This window comes from Penicillium antarcticum (assembly GCF_028974205.1).
Source record: "Penicillium antarcticum strain IBT 31339 chromosome Unknown utg000002l_segment0_segment0, whole genome shotgun sequence".
NCBI lineage: Eukaryota > Fungi > Ascomycota > Eurotiomycetes > Eurotiales > Aspergillaceae > Penicillium > Penicillium antarcticum.
The window spans coordinates 857,238-878,940 of NW_026695300.1; the positions used below are offsets into that span (position 1 = coordinate 857,238).

At 47.3% G+C, this 21,703-nt stretch overlaps 7 protein-coding genes across 7 annotated transcripts; 5 read left to right on the forward strand and 2 right to left on the reverse strand.

Annotated features, from left to right (window-relative positions):
• Positions 1-928: 928 nt before the first annotated feature.
• On the forward strand, positions 929-2,051 carry N7508_001309 (uncharacterized protein; the record flags this gene model as incomplete). The annotated part of the gene is made up of 4 exons (XM_058459375.1): positions 929-1,045; positions 1,111-1,239; positions 1,305-1,699; positions 1,988-2,051. 4 exons carry the CDS (start codon positions 929-931, stop codon positions 2,049-2,051), a joined length of 705 nt encoding a protein of 234 aa, XP_058322907.1.
• A 382-nt stretch (positions 2,052-2,433) lies between these two features.
• Positions 2,434-3,835, reverse strand: N7508_001310 (putative aspartate aminotransferase; the record flags this gene model as incomplete). Its single annotated transcript, XM_058459376.1, has 3 exons — positions 2,434-2,498; positions 2,551-2,656; positions 2,711-3,835. The coding sequence occupies 3 exons, from the start codon at positions 3,833-3,835 to the stop codon at positions 2,434-2,436; spliced, it is 1,296 nt and encodes a 431-aa protein (XP_058322908.1).
• A 2,221-nt stretch (positions 3,836-6,056) lies between these two features.
• Positions 6,057-10,629, forward strand: N7508_001311 (uncharacterized protein; the record flags this gene model as incomplete). Its single annotated transcript, XM_058459377.1, has 3 exons — positions 6,057-6,116; positions 6,220-6,711; positions 6,763-10,629. The coding sequence occupies 3 exons, from the start codon at positions 6,057-6,059 to the stop codon at positions 10,627-10,629; spliced, it is 4,419 nt and encodes a 1,472-aa protein (XP_058322909.1).
• Positions 10,630-12,046: 1,417 nt separating this feature from the next.
• Positions 12,047-14,563, forward strand: N7508_001312 (choline/ethanolamine kinase; the record flags this gene model as incomplete). The annotated part of the gene is made up of 5 exons (XM_058459378.1): positions 12,047-12,089; positions 12,233-13,148; positions 13,202-13,721; positions 13,769-13,912; positions 13,964-14,563. 5 exons carry the CDS (start codon positions 12,047-12,049, stop codon positions 14,561-14,563), a joined length of 2,223 nt encoding a protein of 740 aa, XP_058322910.1.
• A 1,240-nt stretch (positions 14,564-15,803) lies between these two features.
• Positions 15,804-16,565, forward strand: N7508_001313 (uncharacterized protein; the record flags this gene model as incomplete). The annotated part of the gene is made up of 4 exons (XM_058459379.1): positions 15,804-16,032; positions 16,104-16,238; positions 16,292-16,378; positions 16,435-16,565. The coding sequence occupies 4 exons, from the start codon at positions 15,804-15,806 to the stop codon at positions 16,563-16,565; spliced, it is 582 nt and encodes a 193-aa protein (XP_058322911.1).
• Positions 16,566-18,915: 2,350 nt separating this feature from the next.
• N7508_001314 (alpha/beta hydrolase) lies at positions 18,916-20,127 on the forward strand (the record flags this gene model as incomplete). The annotated part of the gene is made up of 2 exons (XM_058459380.1): positions 18,916-19,628; positions 19,734-20,127. 2 exons carry the CDS (start codon positions 18,916-18,918, stop codon positions 20,125-20,127), a joined length of 1,107 nt encoding a protein of 368 aa, XP_058322912.1.
• Positions 20,128-20,738: 611 nt separating this feature from the next.
• On the reverse strand, positions 20,739-21,569 carry N7508_001315 (uncharacterized protein; the record flags this gene model as incomplete). The annotated part of the gene is made up of 2 exons (XM_058459381.1): positions 20,739-21,423; positions 21,475-21,569. 2 exons carry the CDS (start codon positions 21,567-21,569, stop codon positions 20,739-20,741), a joined length of 780 nt encoding a protein of 259 aa, XP_058322913.1.
• Between the last annotated feature and the right edge of the window lie 134 nt (positions 21,570-21,703).

A 21,703-nucleotide genomic window follows, 5' to 3' on the forward strand; every position in this document is an offset into this window, starting at 1 on the left:
GCTGACAAATGCCGGTTGAGCTCGGCCAGCCGTAACGACCGCAACGAACGACCGTGACGACTTGCCTCTACGTCTCAACTTTGCGCTACAACGTTACTCAATAGCTCTATTTTGAGATGTCCGAGAGAACACTGCAAGCGGTTCTGCGATGTGGAGAATGTAACAAACTATTCGATAAGGGTGACTCGAACTTCCACATAGTACCTTCACCATGCCGGGTTCTTACTAACGTGGCGCTCTAGAGTCCACATTGAAGAGGCATGGATACTATTGTCGATCTCAACGAGTCGGTAACGCTCCGAAATCCCAATCATGTATTTCATGTGCCAGACGGAAGATAGGCTGCGATAGAATGAAGCCTGGATGCTCGAGGTGCAAAGCCAAGGGTATTGAATGTCACTACATCACAAAGCCAGCCAAGTCTGCAAGAAAAAGCACCCGATGTCGCCCTGATGCGTCAGCCGAACAGATCGATATGCCAAATGCATTAGTACTAACTCCCTCGAGCTCTCAGGATCATCCGGTAACAATTGATGATGTTACATGCGGCGAAAGTGCATTTGTCACATCAGAAATCCACGTTGCAGACCACGATGAAAAATTTATCAATTGGGATATCCCCAGTATTGACTTCAGCGAACTTTTGACCCCCGAAATAAACAAAAGTGTTCGCGAAGCATCACCGAACTGGCCGCTATTTGCTGATCATGCGTCCATAATCGGCCAGATGAGCTCCCTGAATTGGTCTATACCCCCACAACCAACATCAAACCCTAGATTTCTCAACCAGCGACCAGAAGCTCGACCTGATCAACAAAGAACGACCTCGCTAATCCGACATACACTGAAGTCCTATCTCCGGACAATGCTGCGCCATGACACCCTGCCACCATTCATCCATCCGAGTCTGACATCAACGACATTAGAAATGGAGACACTAGACAACTGCATCACCCTGGTGCATATGATCAGTAGCGGTTCCAGAGGAAGCCGCAAGCTGTTTTGGAAGAATGTGCGGATGGAATGTGAGCGGCTATGCAGCGAGGTAAGTCAAGTCTGCCATGAATCAAGGGAGGTCGGAGATGATAGCTAAGGGCTCTTTGCTTTCAGGCCTGGAAATTATCAAGCTGGGGATTGCTTGCCGCTATGCAATCTGTGTCTATTTACGTCCTATTCAGATTGGATGAAGGCGAGACAGAGCACAATGACTTCGATTCATTCTTGCTCGCAACAGTCACAGTAAGTCTGGCGTTAATTTGTTTTGGCTCTCATATGACCCTAGATTTCTAATGACAGTATAACAGGTCATAGCCAAGCTACTTATTAAAAAAGATACCGCAAGCGATTATACTCTCGAACGGAACTGGAAGGACTGGGTCTATGAGGAATCAAGACGAAGAATAGCGGTCATCTATCGAGTTGTCAACATGCTGGTTTATTTTGATCCTGCAAAATTGTGTAATCTACCCTCAGATCTGGTATTGGCACCACTCCCGGCCAAGAAAGATCTCTGGGAGGCGAGTGATGAGCGAACTTGGAATTCAGAGAGCAAGAAAGATCCTACGGCAGGAGTTGATTTTGGCCTGGCGAGAAACGGGGGTCTCATTAGACTAGGAAACGCTTGCAAGGACGAGGTATTCGTCCATACTGCCATTACCTCCACGAGTCCGTTGCGAACGAGTGCGAGCTGGGAGGAGTGGTGCTCTGGAATGGATGGATTCGGGAGCCTTGTTATGCTTGCTGCAGTATTGGTACAGTAGGATGGATGCATGTTGTGATTTACGCTGATCCCTTGCAAAAAGGAGATATGCAAGCTCCCACAAGTACCCAGATATGAGCCTCCATCAGGAAGATGAAAAACAGGATTTGCGCAGCTGCGGCGACTTCGCGACCTTTCTATTTCCATTATTGGCTGCACATGAGGACTATAGTCAATGTACGAAATATCCATTGTGATCAACATTAGTGAAATAGATACGTGAGATAGTACCAACAAGACAAGTCCTCTACCCCATTTGATTGGAAGTGATTTCATCTTGCCTGGTCATTGAAGTGGCGATATGGTAGTGGGCACAAATCACAGTCACCGTGATACTTTTTTACCGTTAATAAAGTCTTATGACTTCCTCGAGCGTAATGGCCTAGACACAATTACAGTAACTGATGGTATCCAAGGAAAGCCCTATCGCAGATAATAGACATATTTCCTTGTGGTAAGATATCTTCTTACCAGTCACTGAGTGTGATATAAAAACATCACAGTTTTGAAGACAGGGTCATTGGAGATTTCAACTTTGCTACAAAGCAGTCAACGGTATAAATCTTAGCTTACGTCTATATATTTTTCTTTCCCGTTATTCTCTATATGCCTATCTCCTACGTTAAAATTATTGCGCCCAATGCCGGTTCGCAGCGGGTATCGCAGCCGGCGTTTCACTCCACTGTGCGAATAACATCATCAATGGCCATCGCAACATATTGAACATTGTTTTCGTTCACTGGATATTTCCATTAGTAAATCATCAGGGATAGAGCGTTGTGGAGACTTACTTCCAGAAATCGAGATTCTGCCAGACTTGAGCATGTAAACGTGATGTCTTTCTGTAATGGCATGGACTTGGCTTTCTGTCAGGCCGACATATGTAAACATGCCAATCTAAATACATTAGTCGCAAAGTACTGAATAGAATCCTCGATATCAGTAACATACCTGGTTTGTAACATGGGTCCAATCACCCGGTGTGCCCAATCTGATCAGCTCATTGAAAAGGGCATGTCTCATGTTTTGAATCCTCTCGCTCATTGTTGTAAGATCTTCTAGCCACTTTTCTCGCAGATCCTCGTTGCCGAGCACGGTTTTGACTATCTCTGCTCCACCTCTTGGGGCCATGGAATACTCCCCACGGACGAGATGGCATAGATTCGCGAGTACCTTCTCCGGAACATCACGGGTGGCGGTGGAACTCAGTACCATATGCAAAGAGCCTACTCGCTGGCCGTAAAGTCCAAAGTTCTTCGAAAACGATTGTGCCACACAGAACTCGACCTGGTGGACGTTGTGAAAAAAGTGTCGAATGGCCCAGGCGTCTTTCTTCGCATCACCAGATGCGAATCCTTGGTAGGCGAGGTCAAAGAAGGGAATAATGCCTTTTTCTTCGCACAGTTGGGCTAAGATCTTCCATTGTTCTTTAGTTGGATCAGCACCAGTTGGGTTGTGCGCGCAGGCATGAAGGATCACGACGTCGTTCTTATTGGTGGATGTCGATAATGTGCGGAATGTTCCGTCGAAATCGAACGTTTTGCGAGTGGCATCGTAGTACGGATATCTTTTCTTCGGCACACCTGCTAAGTCCCAGATGGTGTAATGGTTCGCCCAGGTTGGATCTGGGATCCAGACACACCCTGGTCGCACGTTCCGAGCCAGTAGCTCGGCGCCGAGTCTGTTCGCCCCGGTCCCTGAAACCGTTTGGATCGAGACGACTCGCCGTCGCTCCAATTCGGTCACTGAAGTTGGGACACCCTTTTCTTCACCAAATCCAAATACAAGGTCTGCGGCGAGACTGAGAAACCCTGGATCGCCTGAAATGGCGGTATATTCGTGTCTGTTCACGTCATTTGTTTCGTATATCTTCCTTTCTGCTTCCTCGACCACTCGCAGCGGCCATGGAGATCCATCTGAAGTTCGGTATACTCCGATTCCCAAATTGACCTTCTTTGGATCACAGTCCTGCTTGTATGCACCATTTACGGAAAAAGGTTCATCGAGTGGTGTTTCCGGGAGTGTAGAGAACATGGAATTCGCATGCACATTTGGTAATTCCGAGATTGATTTCATGATGACCAACCAATGTGTCAAATTGATAGCTGGATTTGAGTTCATGAATTCAGTCTTTCGAGATGGAAAAAACATTCCGCTTTATACTCCTGCGCTTGGCGTCGGGATTCCATCTAAACCTTATGAGGTGCCGGACAATATTGAAATACCCGGCTGTAGCCGGGAAATGCCGCTTAATTTGCGCGCATGTGTGTTTCCGTGGGACTCCCATTGCTTCTAACCTCTAGAGACGCCAAATGTAGATCGTAAACCAAGCTACTCAAGTCGATGCTCGGTTTGAAGATAGGTTGTCTCGCAGATCTTCCAGTACATTTGATTATCTCCAATGATGTGTTTAAACCACTGGGTATGTTGTTATTTTGCGGAAGGGCAGCTTCAAGGAGCGGTATAACCAGTAAACCGCCAAAAACTGACAGTGCTGCATATGGCTGGGTGCTCACAGCATTCTTAATAACTGGCTCGGTCCAAATCAAAAACTTCATCCATTTCTCAACCTGGAGTCTCAATTTTGCATCAAGGCCAGGATATTTCTCTCAGTGTTTTACCAGCTTCTCTATCATAACAATGGCGGATTCCTGATTGGAGGGATTGGTAGTAGGGGTTGGTTGGTAGCGATAGGGCTGCCAACATCCGAAGTAGTCAGGCGCCATAGGCGTCGTCCGTATTCTACTATCAGTTGTTGATCGTGATTTGTCTCCCGAAACACTCATAAGCTTGGGACCATGGATCAGCATCTTTGGTCGGAGGCAATGAGGTTGGTGATGAGGCTGACGACTCAGTCTCTTCACCAAGATGCTTGACTGATATCGAGGGAGGCGATACTACTGCAGGCGATGATTTAACGAGCGGCTCGGATTTATGCCACCGAGGTGGCAGTCAGACGAGTATCGTTTTTCTTCAATTTCCTTGAAAGTCGTTTCCTTGTGCGATGACTGAAGGGTAGGAAAAAGCAAAAAAGGGGGGACAGAGTAGTCGTAGATTCCATAAATCGTCGCGCGGTTGAGCTCTAGCCACCTCACTACTGGACAGTACGGAATGTACAGTTTGTTGAAATTGGATGACTACTGAATTGGGAAGCATTTATGTCAAGGCCGACGAGGTTGTTTAAGCCTAGTCCTTCTCTCAATGAGTGAAAGACCCTATATATATGAGAGCTCTTCTCCTGATCTATACTCTACTTGGTAGGTCTAATGCTGATCACTACATTCATGTCCGGTGCGTCAGGTATCTAGCCTGGATGTGCCATGAATCTCAACACAGTTAAGTGATCGACTAGGCGCCGGCGTGGTAGCAAGCCTGTCGCCACGATTCGTGCCTAAAGTGGCTCTATATATAGTGACTCCGGACAAGGAAAAAGTCTCAGTTAGCTTCGTATCTTGGAAAGATGGACCGTTAAGACAAAAACTCTGTGGCACAACATTTAGACCATATATTGATATATTGTTACTTCGTGAATACAGTATGTAAACCTCTGATGGGAGAGGGTGTGCGCCAATACAGATGATCGAGTGGGGGCAGCGGTGGATCTGTTGAACAAGCGATCTGTCACGGACCCGAGCCTAGTCCAGTGGTTGGGGCTGTCAAACACTAACATCATCCTGCATATTTAGTGCCCACGATGTTTTGTCCCCCCACATAACGTATCGGGTCGAGAAAACAGGCAAATATAATTGGACTACACGAACACACGAACATGAGATCGGTGTACTGGTATCAATCTGGGATACAATTAGCGCGTGGTCATGACGCACTAATCTGCACAACCTGCACAATTGCATTGTGGCTGACTGATGTGGTCCCCTACAGTAGACACCATCTTGTCAATTTGCACTAGCACTATGACATGTATAGAAATTTCTCGTTACAGCTCTTTTTTTCCGGAAGCTTGAACCGTGCTGGCGGGTTCACGTTGGCGATGAACGGCTGAGGGGTTACGTGGGCCCTGCATGGAGTCTATGTATATCATTTCCCAAAGTATGCGATCAGCTCGCCGTGAGGGTTGCGGAGCTGAAGGGTCCCTCTTCTTGCTTCTGCGATTTCTCCCGTTCATCTGTTACCTGTCACTGTGTGCGACTTATTCCTCCATTTTGGTTTCCTTTGACTTTGTTTTCTTAGTGCATAGTTTGGTAATCCAGCCTACCCACAGTAGGCAGTATTGACCAATTTGAGCCCATAGCACAATACTGTCTTGCACTGTGACATTAATTTGACAGCTCTCAAGATGTTTGACCGAATCAAGAACAAGCTTCATCTTCGCAGACACAAGAAGAGTGAGAAGGTGGTAAGTGACTACAATAAAACTCAGCGTCTAGGGAGATAAAGCCCCAGGACAGACACCGCAGAAGCTCCTTGTTCAAGAATGCTGACATTGTGGGGTATTGTAGATCGGAAACAAGCCAGCTCAGCCAGCGCAGGGAAGGAATGAGAAAACTCCATCCGCATCCACAGCGCCCTTTCAGCCGGCTGCCCCCAAGCCCGCGGCGGATGCACCGCCCGCCCAGTCTTCCGCCGATGCACCGGCCGAAGAAACACCATCAGCCAAGCAGCCAGATACTCCTAAAGATTTGTGGGTGGAAGCCCTGAAGTCTTTGCCCGAATCAAAGCAGGATATATTGAAGAGGATGGGTTTCAACCAAGAAACCGCCCAGTCTGTTTCAGTTGAATCCAGCATCGATGATCTCGTGGGTGTTGTAAACAAGAGACAGGAAGAGTGTGAGAAGAAGTTTTGGAAGGTGAAGGTTGGCGATGAAGAGATTGTCTTGAGGAACTATACGAACAAGATTGTCGATTGGCTCGAGAAGGCCGGCGACATTGCCGTACTGTTTGCTCCACCCCAAGCTGCTATTCCTTGGGCTGTTATTAAATCTGCTATGCAGGTAAATTTTCCACACTGGTTGATGAGACCTTGCACTGACCCCTGAGTTTAGATCCCTGTGATCGAAGGTGAGCAAATGGCCGCGTTGCTTGCGACCACTGAAAAGATCGTTCGCGTGATTAGTCGAGGCCAAGTCTATGAATCCGTGTATCTCAAGAACACTGCTGCCGCGCCCACGGACAATCTTTCCAAGAACCTCCAGGGTGCATTGACCACAATCTATACCACATCACTGGATCTGCTTGCCGACTCGGGTAGCTTGTTTTCTAGAAACACCGCCATGCGCACCCTTCAAGCACTTGTCAACCCCGGTAAGGTCTCTGGTGGCCTTTCAGCTATCAGCGAGCAAGAAGATGATCTTTTGCGCGATGTGTCGGCCTGTGAAGTCAGACGCAGTGCAAATGCAGATGATAGCATGATTGGAATGCTAGATGCCTTGAATGCCCCCATGAAACGTATGGACGAAGGGATTCAGCATCTCCTCCAGACTGTGGATGAAGGAGAACGTATTAAGATGTTAGAATGGATTTCACCAATTCCATTTGGAAAGAACCACAACAACGTTAAAGAAAAGAGGACACCTAGTACCGGTGGATGGTTGCTGCAGCACGAGGATTTCAGCAAGTGGGAACAGAACGAATCCTCTATCTTCTGGCTCCAGGGCTCCCCGGGTACTGGAAAGACTTTCCTCACATCTGCTGTCGTCGACAAAATCCAGGACAAGATCAATGATGACCCCAAGGACGTGGGATTTGCCTTCTTTTATTGTGACAAGAACGAAACGAGACGCTCGCAGCCACTGTCCATTCTTCAGAGCATCGTTCGTCAGCTCTCGACAACGGCGAAGAACCCCGAAGCTACACAAACCAAGCTTCGTGAACTCTATTCGAAGTGTCGCCAAGAAGGCACAACCTTCAGTCTTGAAATTTGCAAGGAGCAGATCCGGAGCTCGTTGGACATTTACGAACAGACCACTATTGTGATTGATGCCATGGATGAATGTGATCCTGATTCTCGCGATGTGTTGATTGATGCTTTGAACTCTTTCGTGTCCGAGTCTAACAGTAGACCTGTCAAGATCTTTATTTCCAGCCGGCCCGACCCTGATATTGAAAACCAACTGGGAAACACACCCAACATCGGTATCAATGCAAGTGAAAACAAGGATGACATCGAAAAATATCTTTCAGCAGAGATGGGCAAGCTAGCCAAGAAAGCTCCCTTCTTTGGACGGTTGAAATCTAAAATCACCGAGGTTTTGCTCGAACGCTGTCAGGGAATGTTCCAGTGGGCGGCTTTGCAGACCCATCAAATTCAAAAGTGCAAGACCGAATCCAGTGTCTGGCAAAGGCTTGAAAATCTGCCTGAAGATCTCCAGAAGGCATATGATGAGGCATGGAGTCAAGTGGAAGAATTGGAGGAGCCTGACAAATTGCTCACAACTCGTGCCATGATGTGGGTGATGGCTGCAGAGCACCCATTGGCCACATCTCAAATCATTTCTGCTGTTCGTGTGAACACGAATGGAGAGGAACCCGCGCTTGCCGACGAAATCGACGAGCAAGGTTTGCTGTCACTCTGTAATAACCTCCTCACCATCGATTCCCAGCTGAAAGTGTGGCGATTCGCCCACTTGTCAGTACGCGAATACCTCGAGAGCAAGATGCAATGGACACTTCCACTGGTGAACTTTCACGCTGCCAGCGCCTGCTTGACGTGGTTTATAACCAAGTATGACAAGGACGATGACGTTAATCTCGATTTGGAAGACTGGGAGTCAAAGCCAACTGAGATCTTCCATCTCATGCACCCATTCCATATATATATGAGACATCACTGGACGAAGCATATTCAAGCAGCCCAGGATGACGAAGATTCTCCCCTGTCGTCCCTTCTGAAGAAATTCCTCGGATCTCCCGAAACCAGCAGCAAACAGTTTCAAAAATGGTATGAAATCATTCGAGACGAATTAGAAAGGATCACGATTATGAGCGATTACGCAACGGATCTCAATTTCTACCTTGTGGCAGCTGGCTACGACGAAGAGTGCCAAGATATATGTGACTTCAACCAAGCACAGCATCCGGAATACGGCGAGTTCGAAAGTGAGATCGGCCCGGCAGACAAATCCACTTTTGCGATGTGTCACTTCTCATTCAATGCCCTTCTGGCAGAGTGGTGGCAGGATGCAGAGTTAGATGTCTGTGATGCCAACGAAAGAGGCCACAATCTCCTCACCCTCGCTGCACGGGCAGGCTGCACACCCATCTGCAAGACTCTGATTGATCGGGGTGCAGATGTCAACTTGCAAGTTGAGGGTCGGACTTATGGCAGTGCTCTTGTTGCCGCCGCCCACCGGGGACACACTGAGACTGTCAAGTGTCTAGTCGAAGCAGGCGCCAATGTGAATATGGCAGTAGCGAATGGTAGCTACCAAAGCGCCCTGATTGCAGCGCTAGTTGCCGGATACCTTCAGACCGCCAAATACCTAGTCCAAGAGGCACACGCGGATGTGAACCAAGCACACACTCCGGAAGAGGAAGATGAAGATGAAGATGAAGAGACAATCGTGTTGATCACTCCAGTTGCCTTGGCGGCCAAATCAGGAAACCTGGATTTTCTTGAGTTCATTGTCAGCGCTGGAGCCAACGTGAACGTGCCAGAGCACTCCGGAAATCCTCTTGCTGTTGCAATCCGATTTGGCAACACCAAATGTGCTAAATATCTCCTTCAGAAAGCAGAACCTGATGTAAAGCTGCGAATGGTGGATTCGAGCTTTGCCACAATTCTCGAACGTGCCGCAGCCGATGACCGAAATCTTGAACTTGTCAAATTGTTGGTAGAGGCTGGAGCCGAGGTGAACCCTACAGATCTCTCTGGCTCTGGTACACCTCTTGGAGCAGCAGCATACGGAAACAAAAAGAGTGATGATGGGAGCATGCTTGATATGGTCAAATATCTTGTCGAAGTCGGCGCGAATCTCAACAAAGGCGATGCTGATGGCAATCCTGTTACGCTAGCACTATTTAGCAGAGATATGAAGGTTGTCAGATACCTCGTCGAAGCAGGCGCAGAGGTGGACGTTTCAAAAGACTTCGAACACTCAATCAAGAGTGGCTTCTTTGATGGAATGAAATTTGCGATCCAGAATGGTGTTGATGTAAACTTGCAAATCTCAGGAGATTATGGAAGTGCCCTCGAGAGGTCATCAGCCCAGGAAAGCAACCTTGAAGTTATCATGACACTGGTGGACGCAGGAGCAAACGTGAACTTGCTATCCGAAAGTGGCAATTATGGGAGTCCTCTTGCAGCAGCCGTTGGATACTGGCAAGGTGCCAACCTGAACACAGTCAAGTACCTGATCGAAAAGGGGGCTGATGTCAACTTGGCGCTTCCGCATGGGGAATTTGGTTATGCTCTCATAGCAGCGGCGAAGGCTGAAAATGCGGAGGCAGTCGAGCTCCTAATTGCTTCAAACGCGGACGTGAATGCATCGCCACAGAACGGGGAGTACGGCAGTGCTCTAGTGGCTGCCGCTACAAACAATACCAACATTGAAACTGTCAAGGCTTTGATTGAGGCAGGTGCAGATGTCAATGCCACTTTTGAGAATGGAAACTACGATTGTGCTCTTGCAGCAGCCATGTCCAGCTCTCTTTCCGATTCCAACATTGTTGAGGCTCTCATCGCTGCTGGGGCAGATGTTAACCAGCGATGGAAGCGTGTCGAGTACGGCAGTGCTCTGGCTACTGCTGCAGCTCGTGGGAGGGTTGAGATATTGGAACTTTTGCTAAAAGCGGGTGCTGATGTGAATATGCAACTTGAAAATGGGGACCATCGCACTGCCCTTGCGGCAGCAGAAGCTGAGGAGCAGGAGGAAGCAGTGGCGTTACTCAAGAAACATGGAGCAACGGCTTGATTGATTTCCGACATTATGAATTCTGAATCTATGCTGCTTTGTCTATTCTTTGAATTATTTTGAATATAATTTTTTATTTCCGTCTGTGATCGATCGTTATAGCTTTGTGAACAAAAATTCAAATGAAGAGAGGCTCCATCTTCGACTTTTGTGGTCTCCTATTTGCGCCGCCCAGAGAATATCCATGGCCTTCTACTTCGTTCTCGCGAGTCTTGAGGCCATCATTGTCTGGGAATACTTATAATCTAGATTAGATCTTTTTTCCCCTTCCCAACCGTGCTCAGCAGGAAGGGTAACGGAATAAGGTGCGTATTTTATGAGGTTCAAGGATGCCAGGTGCGGGAACCGACGGCCCGTCTCGTGGCTGGTGACAGGATAAATAACTATGAGTGGAGGAAGTACTGCCTGAAAAACGATTTGGGGTCATAACTTTGAGTCAGCTAGTGACTCAAGAGGTGGTTTAGGAGGGGCAGTCCAATGAATTCTCTTTCATATCGGGGCGGCAGAATGCGGGCCAGCTATTCCGGTCAGGCATTGGCGTTGCATACCGAAACGCCTGTATACATTGCCAGTGTCCAGGAAATCAGCCAGCATATTCCCAATCCAAGATAGCGGTGATTTTACTCCTTTCGACAAAAGTATTTCGCTGGGCCAAGTCAGAATCAGTGAAAACAATTTCATGATCATTCATAAGCGCAGATTTAGCATAATGCTGTAGTAAGTCTGGTACTAATGTGATGAGATCCCTAACGATGAAGTGGTTGAGCTTTTCTTTGGAATCGAACGGATCACCCTCAATGGAAGCAATCCGTCCAATGATAGCTTTGCCGCAATTAACGGCCCCGATACATTCCCCCATAAATCGGGAAGTTGGTTAATATAGCAATGGAGTTGGTCGAGCTTCTGGTCAATGTCTAGAGTCTCCCACGCTTCGTCTAGGCGTTTGCCAGGCATATAGTCCATCACTATGGCGATAACTTGGTCATCTTCCCAGCGGATAGCGTGAAATTTAGGCACGGGGATCATGGTGTTGTTTGCAATAATAGGCAGCGTTTTCGGGGCAATGAAGCCCGATTTGACAACATTATCATTGCCAATTCAGATTGTGCGACCACTGAACGAACGCAGCGTTCTTAGATATGTAGTGGGCTCATGTTGAACAGTTGACAGAGTGAGATCAGAAATTGAGGATGTGTGTCAAGGATCACGTGCAGGGTTTGGAGTCACATGATTGTCTGCCATGTATTCTGCCTGAGGCAGCAAGTCGCTCTATCACATGCAAATCCGACCCCACCGCGTAATTGTTGGGGACTCAACTCTTGTATACATTTCAGACATCCTTGGCCGTGTCGTTCACCGTCATCGACACCCCCCTGTTTCCAAACGCCACCTCACTCATTCGTGGCGCTCAGACCCCATGTCCTCCGACAAGAATGGTGGCTATGACCCCGAAGTAGCAGGTAAGCTTTCTCTCCTCATATTGCCCTAACACTGCTTTGACAACACCACCCCCGCCTTTATTTTCATTCTTTTCTAGACGTTGATGGGATTGCGGCACCCCACGTCTTGACGTTTCTTCAGACCTAGACTTACCGATTGCCAGTAGACTCGCCCCCTATTTCGGGAACCGGCTTGAACATTCCTTCACGCAAGTCCTTGCATGCAGGTGGAACCACACCTGCCTCTCCACCCGACACATCGTCTCTAAAGCAGTATCGCGCGCCTGTGCCTAAAGCCACTGCCCGCCCTGCAGTCCAGCCTACTCACATGCCTTCCACGATAAGCAGCCAGGCAAGCGCCAAGTTAGGTACTCTGACATTGGAAGATAATGATTGGCCTACAAAACCTGAAGAAGATCTCCAGTTAAAATTATTTCACCAAGTATCTGAATGGCTGCAAAATGAGAAGTCTCGGCAAACTGTTCACAAAGCCAAACAGGCTGAAGCCACCTCGAAACAGAGGGATGGCTCTACCAGTGCTCCCCGAGCGTCGGAGGAACCTCGAAGTTGTTCTGGGTCTGTCTTGCCCCTGGAGAAGTTGGAAGAGATCCTTGTGCAGTACTCGCGCTCGCGCGGTCTAGATTCGTTGGATGCACTCCAGTCTGTGAGTCGGGCATCTCGGCGCCGACCCAAAGGACTTCGCCGGGGCTCTGCTTCGGACTCAGACTACGCTGATTTTGATGCTCCTGTTCCCGGAGTAGAGGCTGTCCTTGATAACTCCAAGACCCTGGCCTACAACTCAAGTGTCGCCGCAGATGACGATATTGTTGACATCAGCACATCTTCAAAGCGCTCCAAGGATCGGGAAGCTTGGCAGATATTTAGGGCAGAGATCCTGCGACTTGCGCATACTTTGCAACTCAGAGGCTGGCGCAAAGTGCCAACGGCAAAAGCAAATGACATCGAGGTCGTGCGACTCAGTGGTGCGTTAACTAACGCGGTGTATGTGGTTCAGCCGCCTAAGAACCTTCCTCCCCCGAAGAGTGACTCCAACTCCTTGGTTCCCAGGAAGCCTCCACCGTCAGTATATTATGGGGATCTGTTCTATTTTATCACGACTAATGATACTATAGAAAACTTCTGCTTCGGATTTACGGTCCTCAGGCTGAGCACTTGATTGACCGTGAGAAGGAACTGCAGATATTGCGCCGCCTTGGTCGAAAGAACATTGGCCCCCGCGTACTCGGAACATTCAAAAATGGTCGATTCGAGCAATTTTTAGAGGCTCGCACGTTGACAGCGAAGGATCTACGGATTCCAGAGACTGCTAAGCATATTGCGAAACGAATGCGTGAGCTTCATGATGGCATAGACCTTCTTAAGGAGGAGCGAGAAGGTGGACCGAGAGTCTTCCAGGATTACGAAAAATGGGTCGATCACTGTGAGAAGTTGACGTCGTGGTTGGACAAAGAGGTGCAATCACCGGAAAATAAGGCTAAGGCGGCGACTGAATCATGGCGGCGGCGCGGGTTTGTTTTCGGCGTGCCGTGGTCGATGTTCCGCAAGGCCGTGGACCAATATAGGACTTGGCTTGTCGCCACCTGTGGTGGAATGGAAGAGATCAAGCGGCAACTCGTATTCGCCCACAACGATGTATGTTTTCACGTGCCTTTGAACTTTCTTGGTGCTGACCTGTATAGACTCAATATGGTAATCTACTCCGAATGCAACCGGCTACGGAATCGCCGCTGCTCCTCCCCGCGAATGAGCATAAGCAGCTTGTTGTCATCGATTTCGAGTATGCGTCGGCAAACACCCGCGGGTATGAGTTCGCCAATCACTTTGTAAGTCTGAAGCAATGCTGGCCTCTGATGCATCATTTCTGACCAGTTTAGACCGAATGGTGTTACAACTACCACGATGAAGAGCGCTCATGGGCCTGCAATAACCGCGCCTACCCAACTCCAGAAGAGCAATATCGCTTCATCTCAAATTACTTGACACATCGTCCCGCGAGTGTTGCTGCTGGACACATGTCGCCAGTCATTTCTGGTCGCAATGCCCCGGCTATCACCCCACTAGATCTGGACGAAAATCCCACAGAGCCCAGCTGGCACCAAGCCCAATCTATCGAGCAAGAGTTAGAAAAGGGAGTACGCGACTTGATGAAACAAACACGTCTTTGGCGTGTAATCAGCTCAGTAAATTGGGCGACATGGGGTATCGTCCAAGCCAAAATACCAGGTATGAAAGAAGGAATCGCCAAGATGGCTGGCGTTTCCGATGATGCAGAAGGTCTTGCCAGCTCACAAGCGCCCGTGACACCCCCGGTGGAATCTGATGCCGAAGAAGAAGAGGGTTTTGATTACTTGGCCTATGCCCAAGACAGAGCCATGTTCTTTTGGTCTGATCTACTGCAACTGGGCCTGGTGAAGCCGGAAGAGTTGCCCGCTGACTTGGTGGAACATATACGCACTCGGATTGTCGATTACTGAACCAAAAACTCATGACTGACGAAGAATACCCATATCAATAAATAAATTTTCTGTGGGACAATGCCTCTTACCACAGAAGAAGAAGTGTATATGAGTAGATGCTTTGCCACCTATGTATACACCGAGGAATCCCCACTAATCTGTGCAGATGAATTGATAGAAGGCACTTCAAATGTAATGTATTGGTATATGATCCTGCCGGTCAAATCATCTGACCCGAACCAATGGAGTAAGAAAGAATATCTTCCGGCAATCCTTGCAAAATTAGTTGAAGTAAATGTTGGTGATTTAGAGGAAAAGAGAGAATGAAAAGTCTCAGAATCTCTCTTGTAATATCTCTCAATTTGCCCAGTGTCAGTAATTTCCTGCTCGATCCCTATACATCAAGTCTTTGGATTTTTCTATTATCATATGGGTGATCGTTGGACTCTTTCTAGCAACTCCTCTCTGGCTTGACATTGTTCAGCGATGGTTCTTTCTGAGGGTACTACCAAGTAAGTTCTGCAGTTGTATGGTTAATTATGAGCTCAGAAGAAGTTAGTGGAAAGGATATTTTATTGAATAATTTAGAGAAAAGCGTCTGCATGGACTCCCCAGACAAAGGAGGTCTGACAAAGACAAGCCAACAGACATGTTTGCATGGTTTGCATTTAAAATGATTTAATTTTTGCCAGTAGTGAAGCAGGGAATCAGCAAGGATGGAAGGAGTAGATTTGACGAGAAAGATCTTGGCGTTCTCAGTGAATATCGAAAAATATGGTATTCCATTCAAGAAGACATCGGCGACCATAAAAGGTATATCAAAATACAAAGAGTCGTTCATTACGGAGTAGTGAGAATGCAGTTATTGCAATCGGAATCAATAGAAGGAGGATGTCATACATCAAATCCATACCATTAGCAGTGTTTGAACAGGCTCGCTTCCTGCTAATACGGGCATTGCCTGTAAATTAGAAGTTCATATACGGTTAGCTGTTGTTGGGACTGAGATGGGAAGTTCAAATAGACACACCGGGCCCGGCTCCACAGCCGGCTGACCGCCTAGGCAGTTCAGCCTCGGACGTCACTTGTTCCCCTGCGCGAGCCTTTATCTCTATACTTCTAAATTGCCAGCTCTTCCGAAAATTGCGTGCGAGATTCTGAATCCCCGTTCCATCGTCTTAAATCATCTTTGGTATTCGTTGAATACCAAGCTTCCGGTGACTTTCCCCCTGGAATAGGCTTGATACACACTATCATCATGCTCGCCAACCACTGGATGAAGGCCACCCGGTTCAACCCCGGAAATGTCCGAAAGTTCTCCCTACTTTCTACACATACTTCTTTCCCAGCCACAATGTATCGATTCCAGCTAGAGCGGAATGCGACAATGTATGACTCGACACAGGACGAGACCCGCTACAGAAAGGATGGCATCAAAGTATCCGAAGATGGATTGGTTCACGCGAGCATCTCCAAATCCAGCCCCTGTGAGTCAACTTCTTCCCATTTATTGTGTTCGGTATTTTGAAATGACACAGTGTACTGATTCCATCACAAGACTCCAACGGGCCGATTTTTATGCCCAATTCTCGCTTGATGCAGCAAATGCTCAGGTTTGATCTCGAACGGTACCAGGAGGATGTCAACGACGGAAAGTGTGTTTTAGATCCTTCCGTCATCTCTATCGAGCGAGGTATGGTTGCATTCAGGCCCAAGTGGAAATGGGACAAACGCTCATCTGTTTAGGTACTCCCATTCCCGCCGCACTGGTGCTATGGAGAGAGGGCATCTCGCGGTTCTCCCTGCAACCTTCAGAACCTATTGCAGTTGAAAGTGAGTGACATCAGTATGCCTCTAGATGAATTTCACGATTTACTTATACTTTACAGAGCTCAACGATGTGCTCAGCGAATTCTATGAGAAACACGCAACAGTCCTTGGTGCCGAGGAATGGATTGAGAAATATCCATACCGCGAGAGCTTCCCAGACCAGAATGAGGATGGATGGATGAAGGCGTAAAGCTTCAGATTATCTTCTGCCAAGTGTAAACTACGCCAAAAGAACCGCACAGAATTAGTAAAACTTTCCGCGTCAGCTCAAAATCAATTTTTTTTGCTTTTGCGTCTTGTTTAGGCGCCCTGCATGGTTTTCGTTGGCAGAGACATCAGTAGAGGCGTGTTCAATTTTGATTTGTCTTTGGTACTTAGACTGGGCATTTACTAATTAGTCGATTCAATTTCTGCAAACGCTTTTTGATGATCCTGTTGATGCAATTCGCCATCTGCGTGAGATAGGAATGTCTCATTCTAGGCTCTCTATCAGCCTAGAATCAATTATGTCAGGATATATGCTTTATCATCTCACTGCAAAGCAATATCGTCTGGCAGAACTAGATATTTTACCTACTGCAAAGGCTCAGGACTTTGTGAAAAGGCTGTCTTCATAAAGCTGTCTGGTTTTGCTTGGCGTGTGGGACGTTTTTGACATGGGCTAGGAAGCCCGAATTGCTTTAGCACTGTAATAGCCAAGTTATTATTAAGAATTATGATATCAGAATCAACCATCATGTTATTTCCATTTTGACATCTTTATCCAATGACGGCGATCCCAGATTATTAAGGTCAGAGGCAGAAGAGTCCGTATAGACTTCTGTGTTCCAAATTATTTTGTGGAATTGAAACGCCAAAGGAGCCAGGTACTGCCTGGTCGATTGGTGAGCACGACTGCAACTCTTATGTGAGGCAATAGTTCAGATTAATGTCTCATTATCCTTGATATCAGGAGAAAACATTTTTTGGTCGGATATTTCTCCATCGTCTGACTTGGGTTGCCCATAATCACCCCAGTCCCATTGATGCAATCCGTAGATAACATCTCTAAATAAGGGTGTTCATGAGCTAGTAATCCTCAGCATTTTTATGCAAGGGTGGCTTATTGCGACCTTTGTGGCAGCGGTAATCATGTCTTCATACAACCAGTGCACTGATTTCGACTCTGTGCAATAACGAATAAAGCCTGCACTAAAGTGATTGGGCTCCAGAAGACTCAGGCTGATGATAATGATCTCAATCTTGGAGTCGTGCTTGAAGCCAAGTACCTGAGAACGAATCCTACCCATCCTCAAGCAAATAGAGCGTAAGAAGAAATATGAAGCGCCAGTTGTGGACAGATATGCACTCCGCCCTTGATGTTAGAGCCACAGGTGTCAATAACGAGCTCGCGGATCTTGGAACATTGAAACATTTCTAGCAGCTTTGTAGGCGACGGTGACCACGTTTCGAGGTAGCTTCAAGGAGGTGCCAACGGTTCTTCGGGGTTGAAATCGTTCTGTGCGTGCAAATTGAGACCTATCAGTCTGGAACAATGAGGCAGCAATCGATCGACGCATTCAGTCAACTGTTTATGTTTAGGGTCGTGCTAGTTTAGGATATCCTTCATATCGACTGTGAGCTGCTGCACAAATACTTTGAGCTTAGCAGAAGTCTGCATGGGGAGATGTATAAGGTGGTTTGTATTGAGAACCAAGTCTTCGAGTAGAATAGACTCTGCAAGAGTGCACCACCACTTAGAGACTAGTAGACAGCATGCCTCTTGTTTCCAGAGTAAATTACTGCCTATCAGATGAAAGCAATTTCAACCGGGAGGGTTTGCAGTGACATTGTGGGAGGCCCTACAAGTGGAGTCGAAACATGTGGGCACGTCTTTGTTTATATATTGACATGTCACCTGACTTCGGTGGGGCCGGTCCGAAAGCGGGGCCGGTAAGCTTCCAAACTCGAGTCTAGTATGAGCTTCAGCCCAACTTCTCCGTGTGATACTGATTGGAGTATTGTCGCAGCATTCAGATTCAGGTGACGCAAAGTGACAGGACAAACCCGGGGTTTTTATTGAGAATGATCCGTGCAGGGATGATATGTCTCGCACTAACTTCATTGATATGATTATCTTAAACACAATTCCTCCCCCACCAACAATCACAAGCTTTGCTGTGTCTTCCCTATGACTTGCGGCCAGTGTTATTTGCCTCTTCATCAGCCCAGGAAATTCAAAATCGAAATCTCTACCTAGCTAACAGTACTGAACAACAACCCACCAGGCGGCGGGCCGAAGCACGGGCATACCCATTCCGCACACATGGGACGGTCCGGTACACGTTTCAGCAAGCGCCGAATGCCCGGGCTAAGTCATGTAGCTGTTTCTAATATCATCACACTTCTTATCCAAGGCATCCTATTTCCTATTTCAAGACTGATTCGCTTCATATATCTTATCAAATCGCGACAAATCATGTTCCTGTGGATGATGGCTTGAACCCCACATCTGTGAACGATCTTTTTGACCTCCTGTATTCAGGCTTTCTCGCCTCAAGATGAAGGCGAGAGATATCGCCGCTTCTGGTGTGACATATGTGTCAATACCAGTAGCAATTTTCGTCGGCTTGTATGCGATCCTACTCGGGCTACTCATGACATCGACCTTCCAATCACATGTCGTATACCTCCATGCAATTCAGATGGCGTGGCTCAAGGACCTCAATGTCTCAGAGGCTTTTGGTTTTCTGAGAAATCAAGTCATCCCCTTTCCAATCAAGACTACGGACGGTGAGCGACTATACGCTTGGCATATCCTTCCAGCAGAATTATATCGCAAGAATGAAATTTCGCTTCTCGAGGAACCTGTGGAATTTGTCTCTGATGTTAAGTCTCGACTCGGATTCCAGCTACTGCGGAACGATCCCGAAGTTCGATTGATTATCCACATGCATGGAGCTGGAGGAACTGTCGCCTCGGGCTACAGAGTCCCTAATTACCACGCATTATCTGCCGGCAATCCCAATAAAATACATGTTTTGACATTTGACTATCGCGGCTTTGGCAAAAGCACTGGTTCGCCCTCAGAAACAGGACTCATCATTGATGCCCTTTCCGCAATCGACTGGGCAACGAATATTGCTGGAATCCCTCCCTCGCCGATTCTCATCTTCGCACAATCTATGGGTACAGCTGTGAGCATTGCTGTATCCAAACACCTCGCAATACAAGACCCGCCTGTGGTCTTCGCAGGAACCATTCTCACTGCGCCGTTCGTTGACGTCGCGACATGAGTCTCAACTTACCGTGTGGCGGGCACCATTCCGATCATATCACCTCCTGCGAGGTTTTCACTAGTTTTTAAATATCTTCAAAGATTCATTCGCGACAAGTGGTCAAGCAAAGACTCGATTGCGCAATACATTCGCGCGAATGAGCAAAGTGGAGAGGATTATCGCCTGACGATAATTCATGCAGAGGATGACTATGACATTCCATGGCATCACTCCGAATTGCTTTTTTGGCATGCAGTCAATGCGTCGACGCCTGCAGGGATCAGTTATGATGACCTTGAACAGAAGAAGCTGGACTCCAAAACAGACCTTGGGGCAGCTGGGTCTATCATGGAATGGAAGACTGATAACGGTGTTATTCGAGAAGAAATATTGAAGACTGGGCTGCATGATGTTATCATGGGATATCCGGTAGTTACAAGAGCGGTTATGCGCATGTTTGAAGCGGTCGATCCGTCGTTTACTTCTTGGCTTTGAGCATGCTATAGATATGATAGGAAAATAGAACAAATTCAATCTACTGACATCGATGTGCTAAGAATCAATTATCACCTCAAGGCTTGGAATTCAAAGCTTATCGTGAGTACAAAGCAAAGGAGATTTAAAGCGAACCTGTTACATTATATATTTATCTGATGAGTCAGAGAATTTCGTATCGTACATTTCTCATCGTCTAATACTGGTTTTGGTTAGGAAAACGGAGTATCCTATGAGGCTAGTGACGAAGCAAAATTAGTTTCAATCTGGCTATCACATAGATCTATGGGCAGAATGCAGCTCACCTGGTCAGTTGGGAAGTGGGTCGCTCACAATTAGAATATTTGCACTGTTTGTATTATATTTTATTGGCTAATATATAGCTGCTAGTATTATATTTCTATGGGCTCTGTCGCCGAATCAAAATTGCTGACTAAGCAATGACAGTAAAAGATCAAAAAAAATAAGTGCCTCCTATCGGGATTGATCCGATGACCTCCGTATTACGAGTACGGCGCTCTACCACTGAGCTAAAGAGGCCACTTATTAAGAAAATTGGAATGATAGAGGCCCTCTAATGAGATATTTTGTAGCCCAAATAATCATCACCATCAGTTCGGGAACACTTTCATGTAGACATGCTGTCCCTTCAGGTGGCCAGGGAAACCCATCGCTTCATCGCAAATTTCCATGTTCAGCACATCCATGCGAATATCATACTGATGAATTCTCTTCTCCATGGGCTTCGCAATCGCGTCATAATCCGACTGCACAACCGTAGCGCGGTCCTGAGCATCCTCAGTCTCGTACAGGCCAAGCTGGCCATTCCGCAAAATAGAATAAAGTAACTCCAAGTTCGGAATCTCACTTTCGTAGGCTTCCAGAATGTGCACCATAGCTAGGAGGGTTGGAAAAGAAAGGACAGGGAACAGTTTCATGGCGGCGATACCGTTGTTGGTCTCAACTCGCATGAATCGACGCCGCAGGACGCGCATTTCGCCTACGCGGTATGTACGGATCATTCCGGCTCCCAAGTAAAGGGCCTCGATGCGCTCAATGTGGTATCTTTCCTTGTTGTCATTGATTTGATACAAACCCAGCCAGACCTTTTTCCAGAGCTTCACGATGCGCGACTCGAGCTGTTCGCGGCTTGAGATCGGCCTTTCAAGAGTCGTGCCGAGGCTGTACTGGGCAATGTCATTGCCTTGGCCTTCTTTTCTGACTCTATCAACGTCTTGTGCAGCTGCGACGCTGTAGAAAGGGGCGGCGGTGGTTGCAACACACCACAGTTTGGCACTGTATCAGTTGTTCGTTATTATTCACAAGTAGAGGGAGAGGGTTGCTTACTTGCGGCGTGATCTGGATGCCCGTTTCTTGGAAGGAGACAAATTGAAAAATCCCAAAACCTTCCGCAGGAATTTGTGAGCTCGATGGGACTTCATTGGGATAATGCTCCTCGGGAATAGTCAACTAAGAATCACTTAGTCGAATGGTGGACATAATCTTGTTCTCTGATGGGAATTGCCAGATTTATTAGGTAGAGATACCACTAGACTTACGGAGACTTAGGGTATGT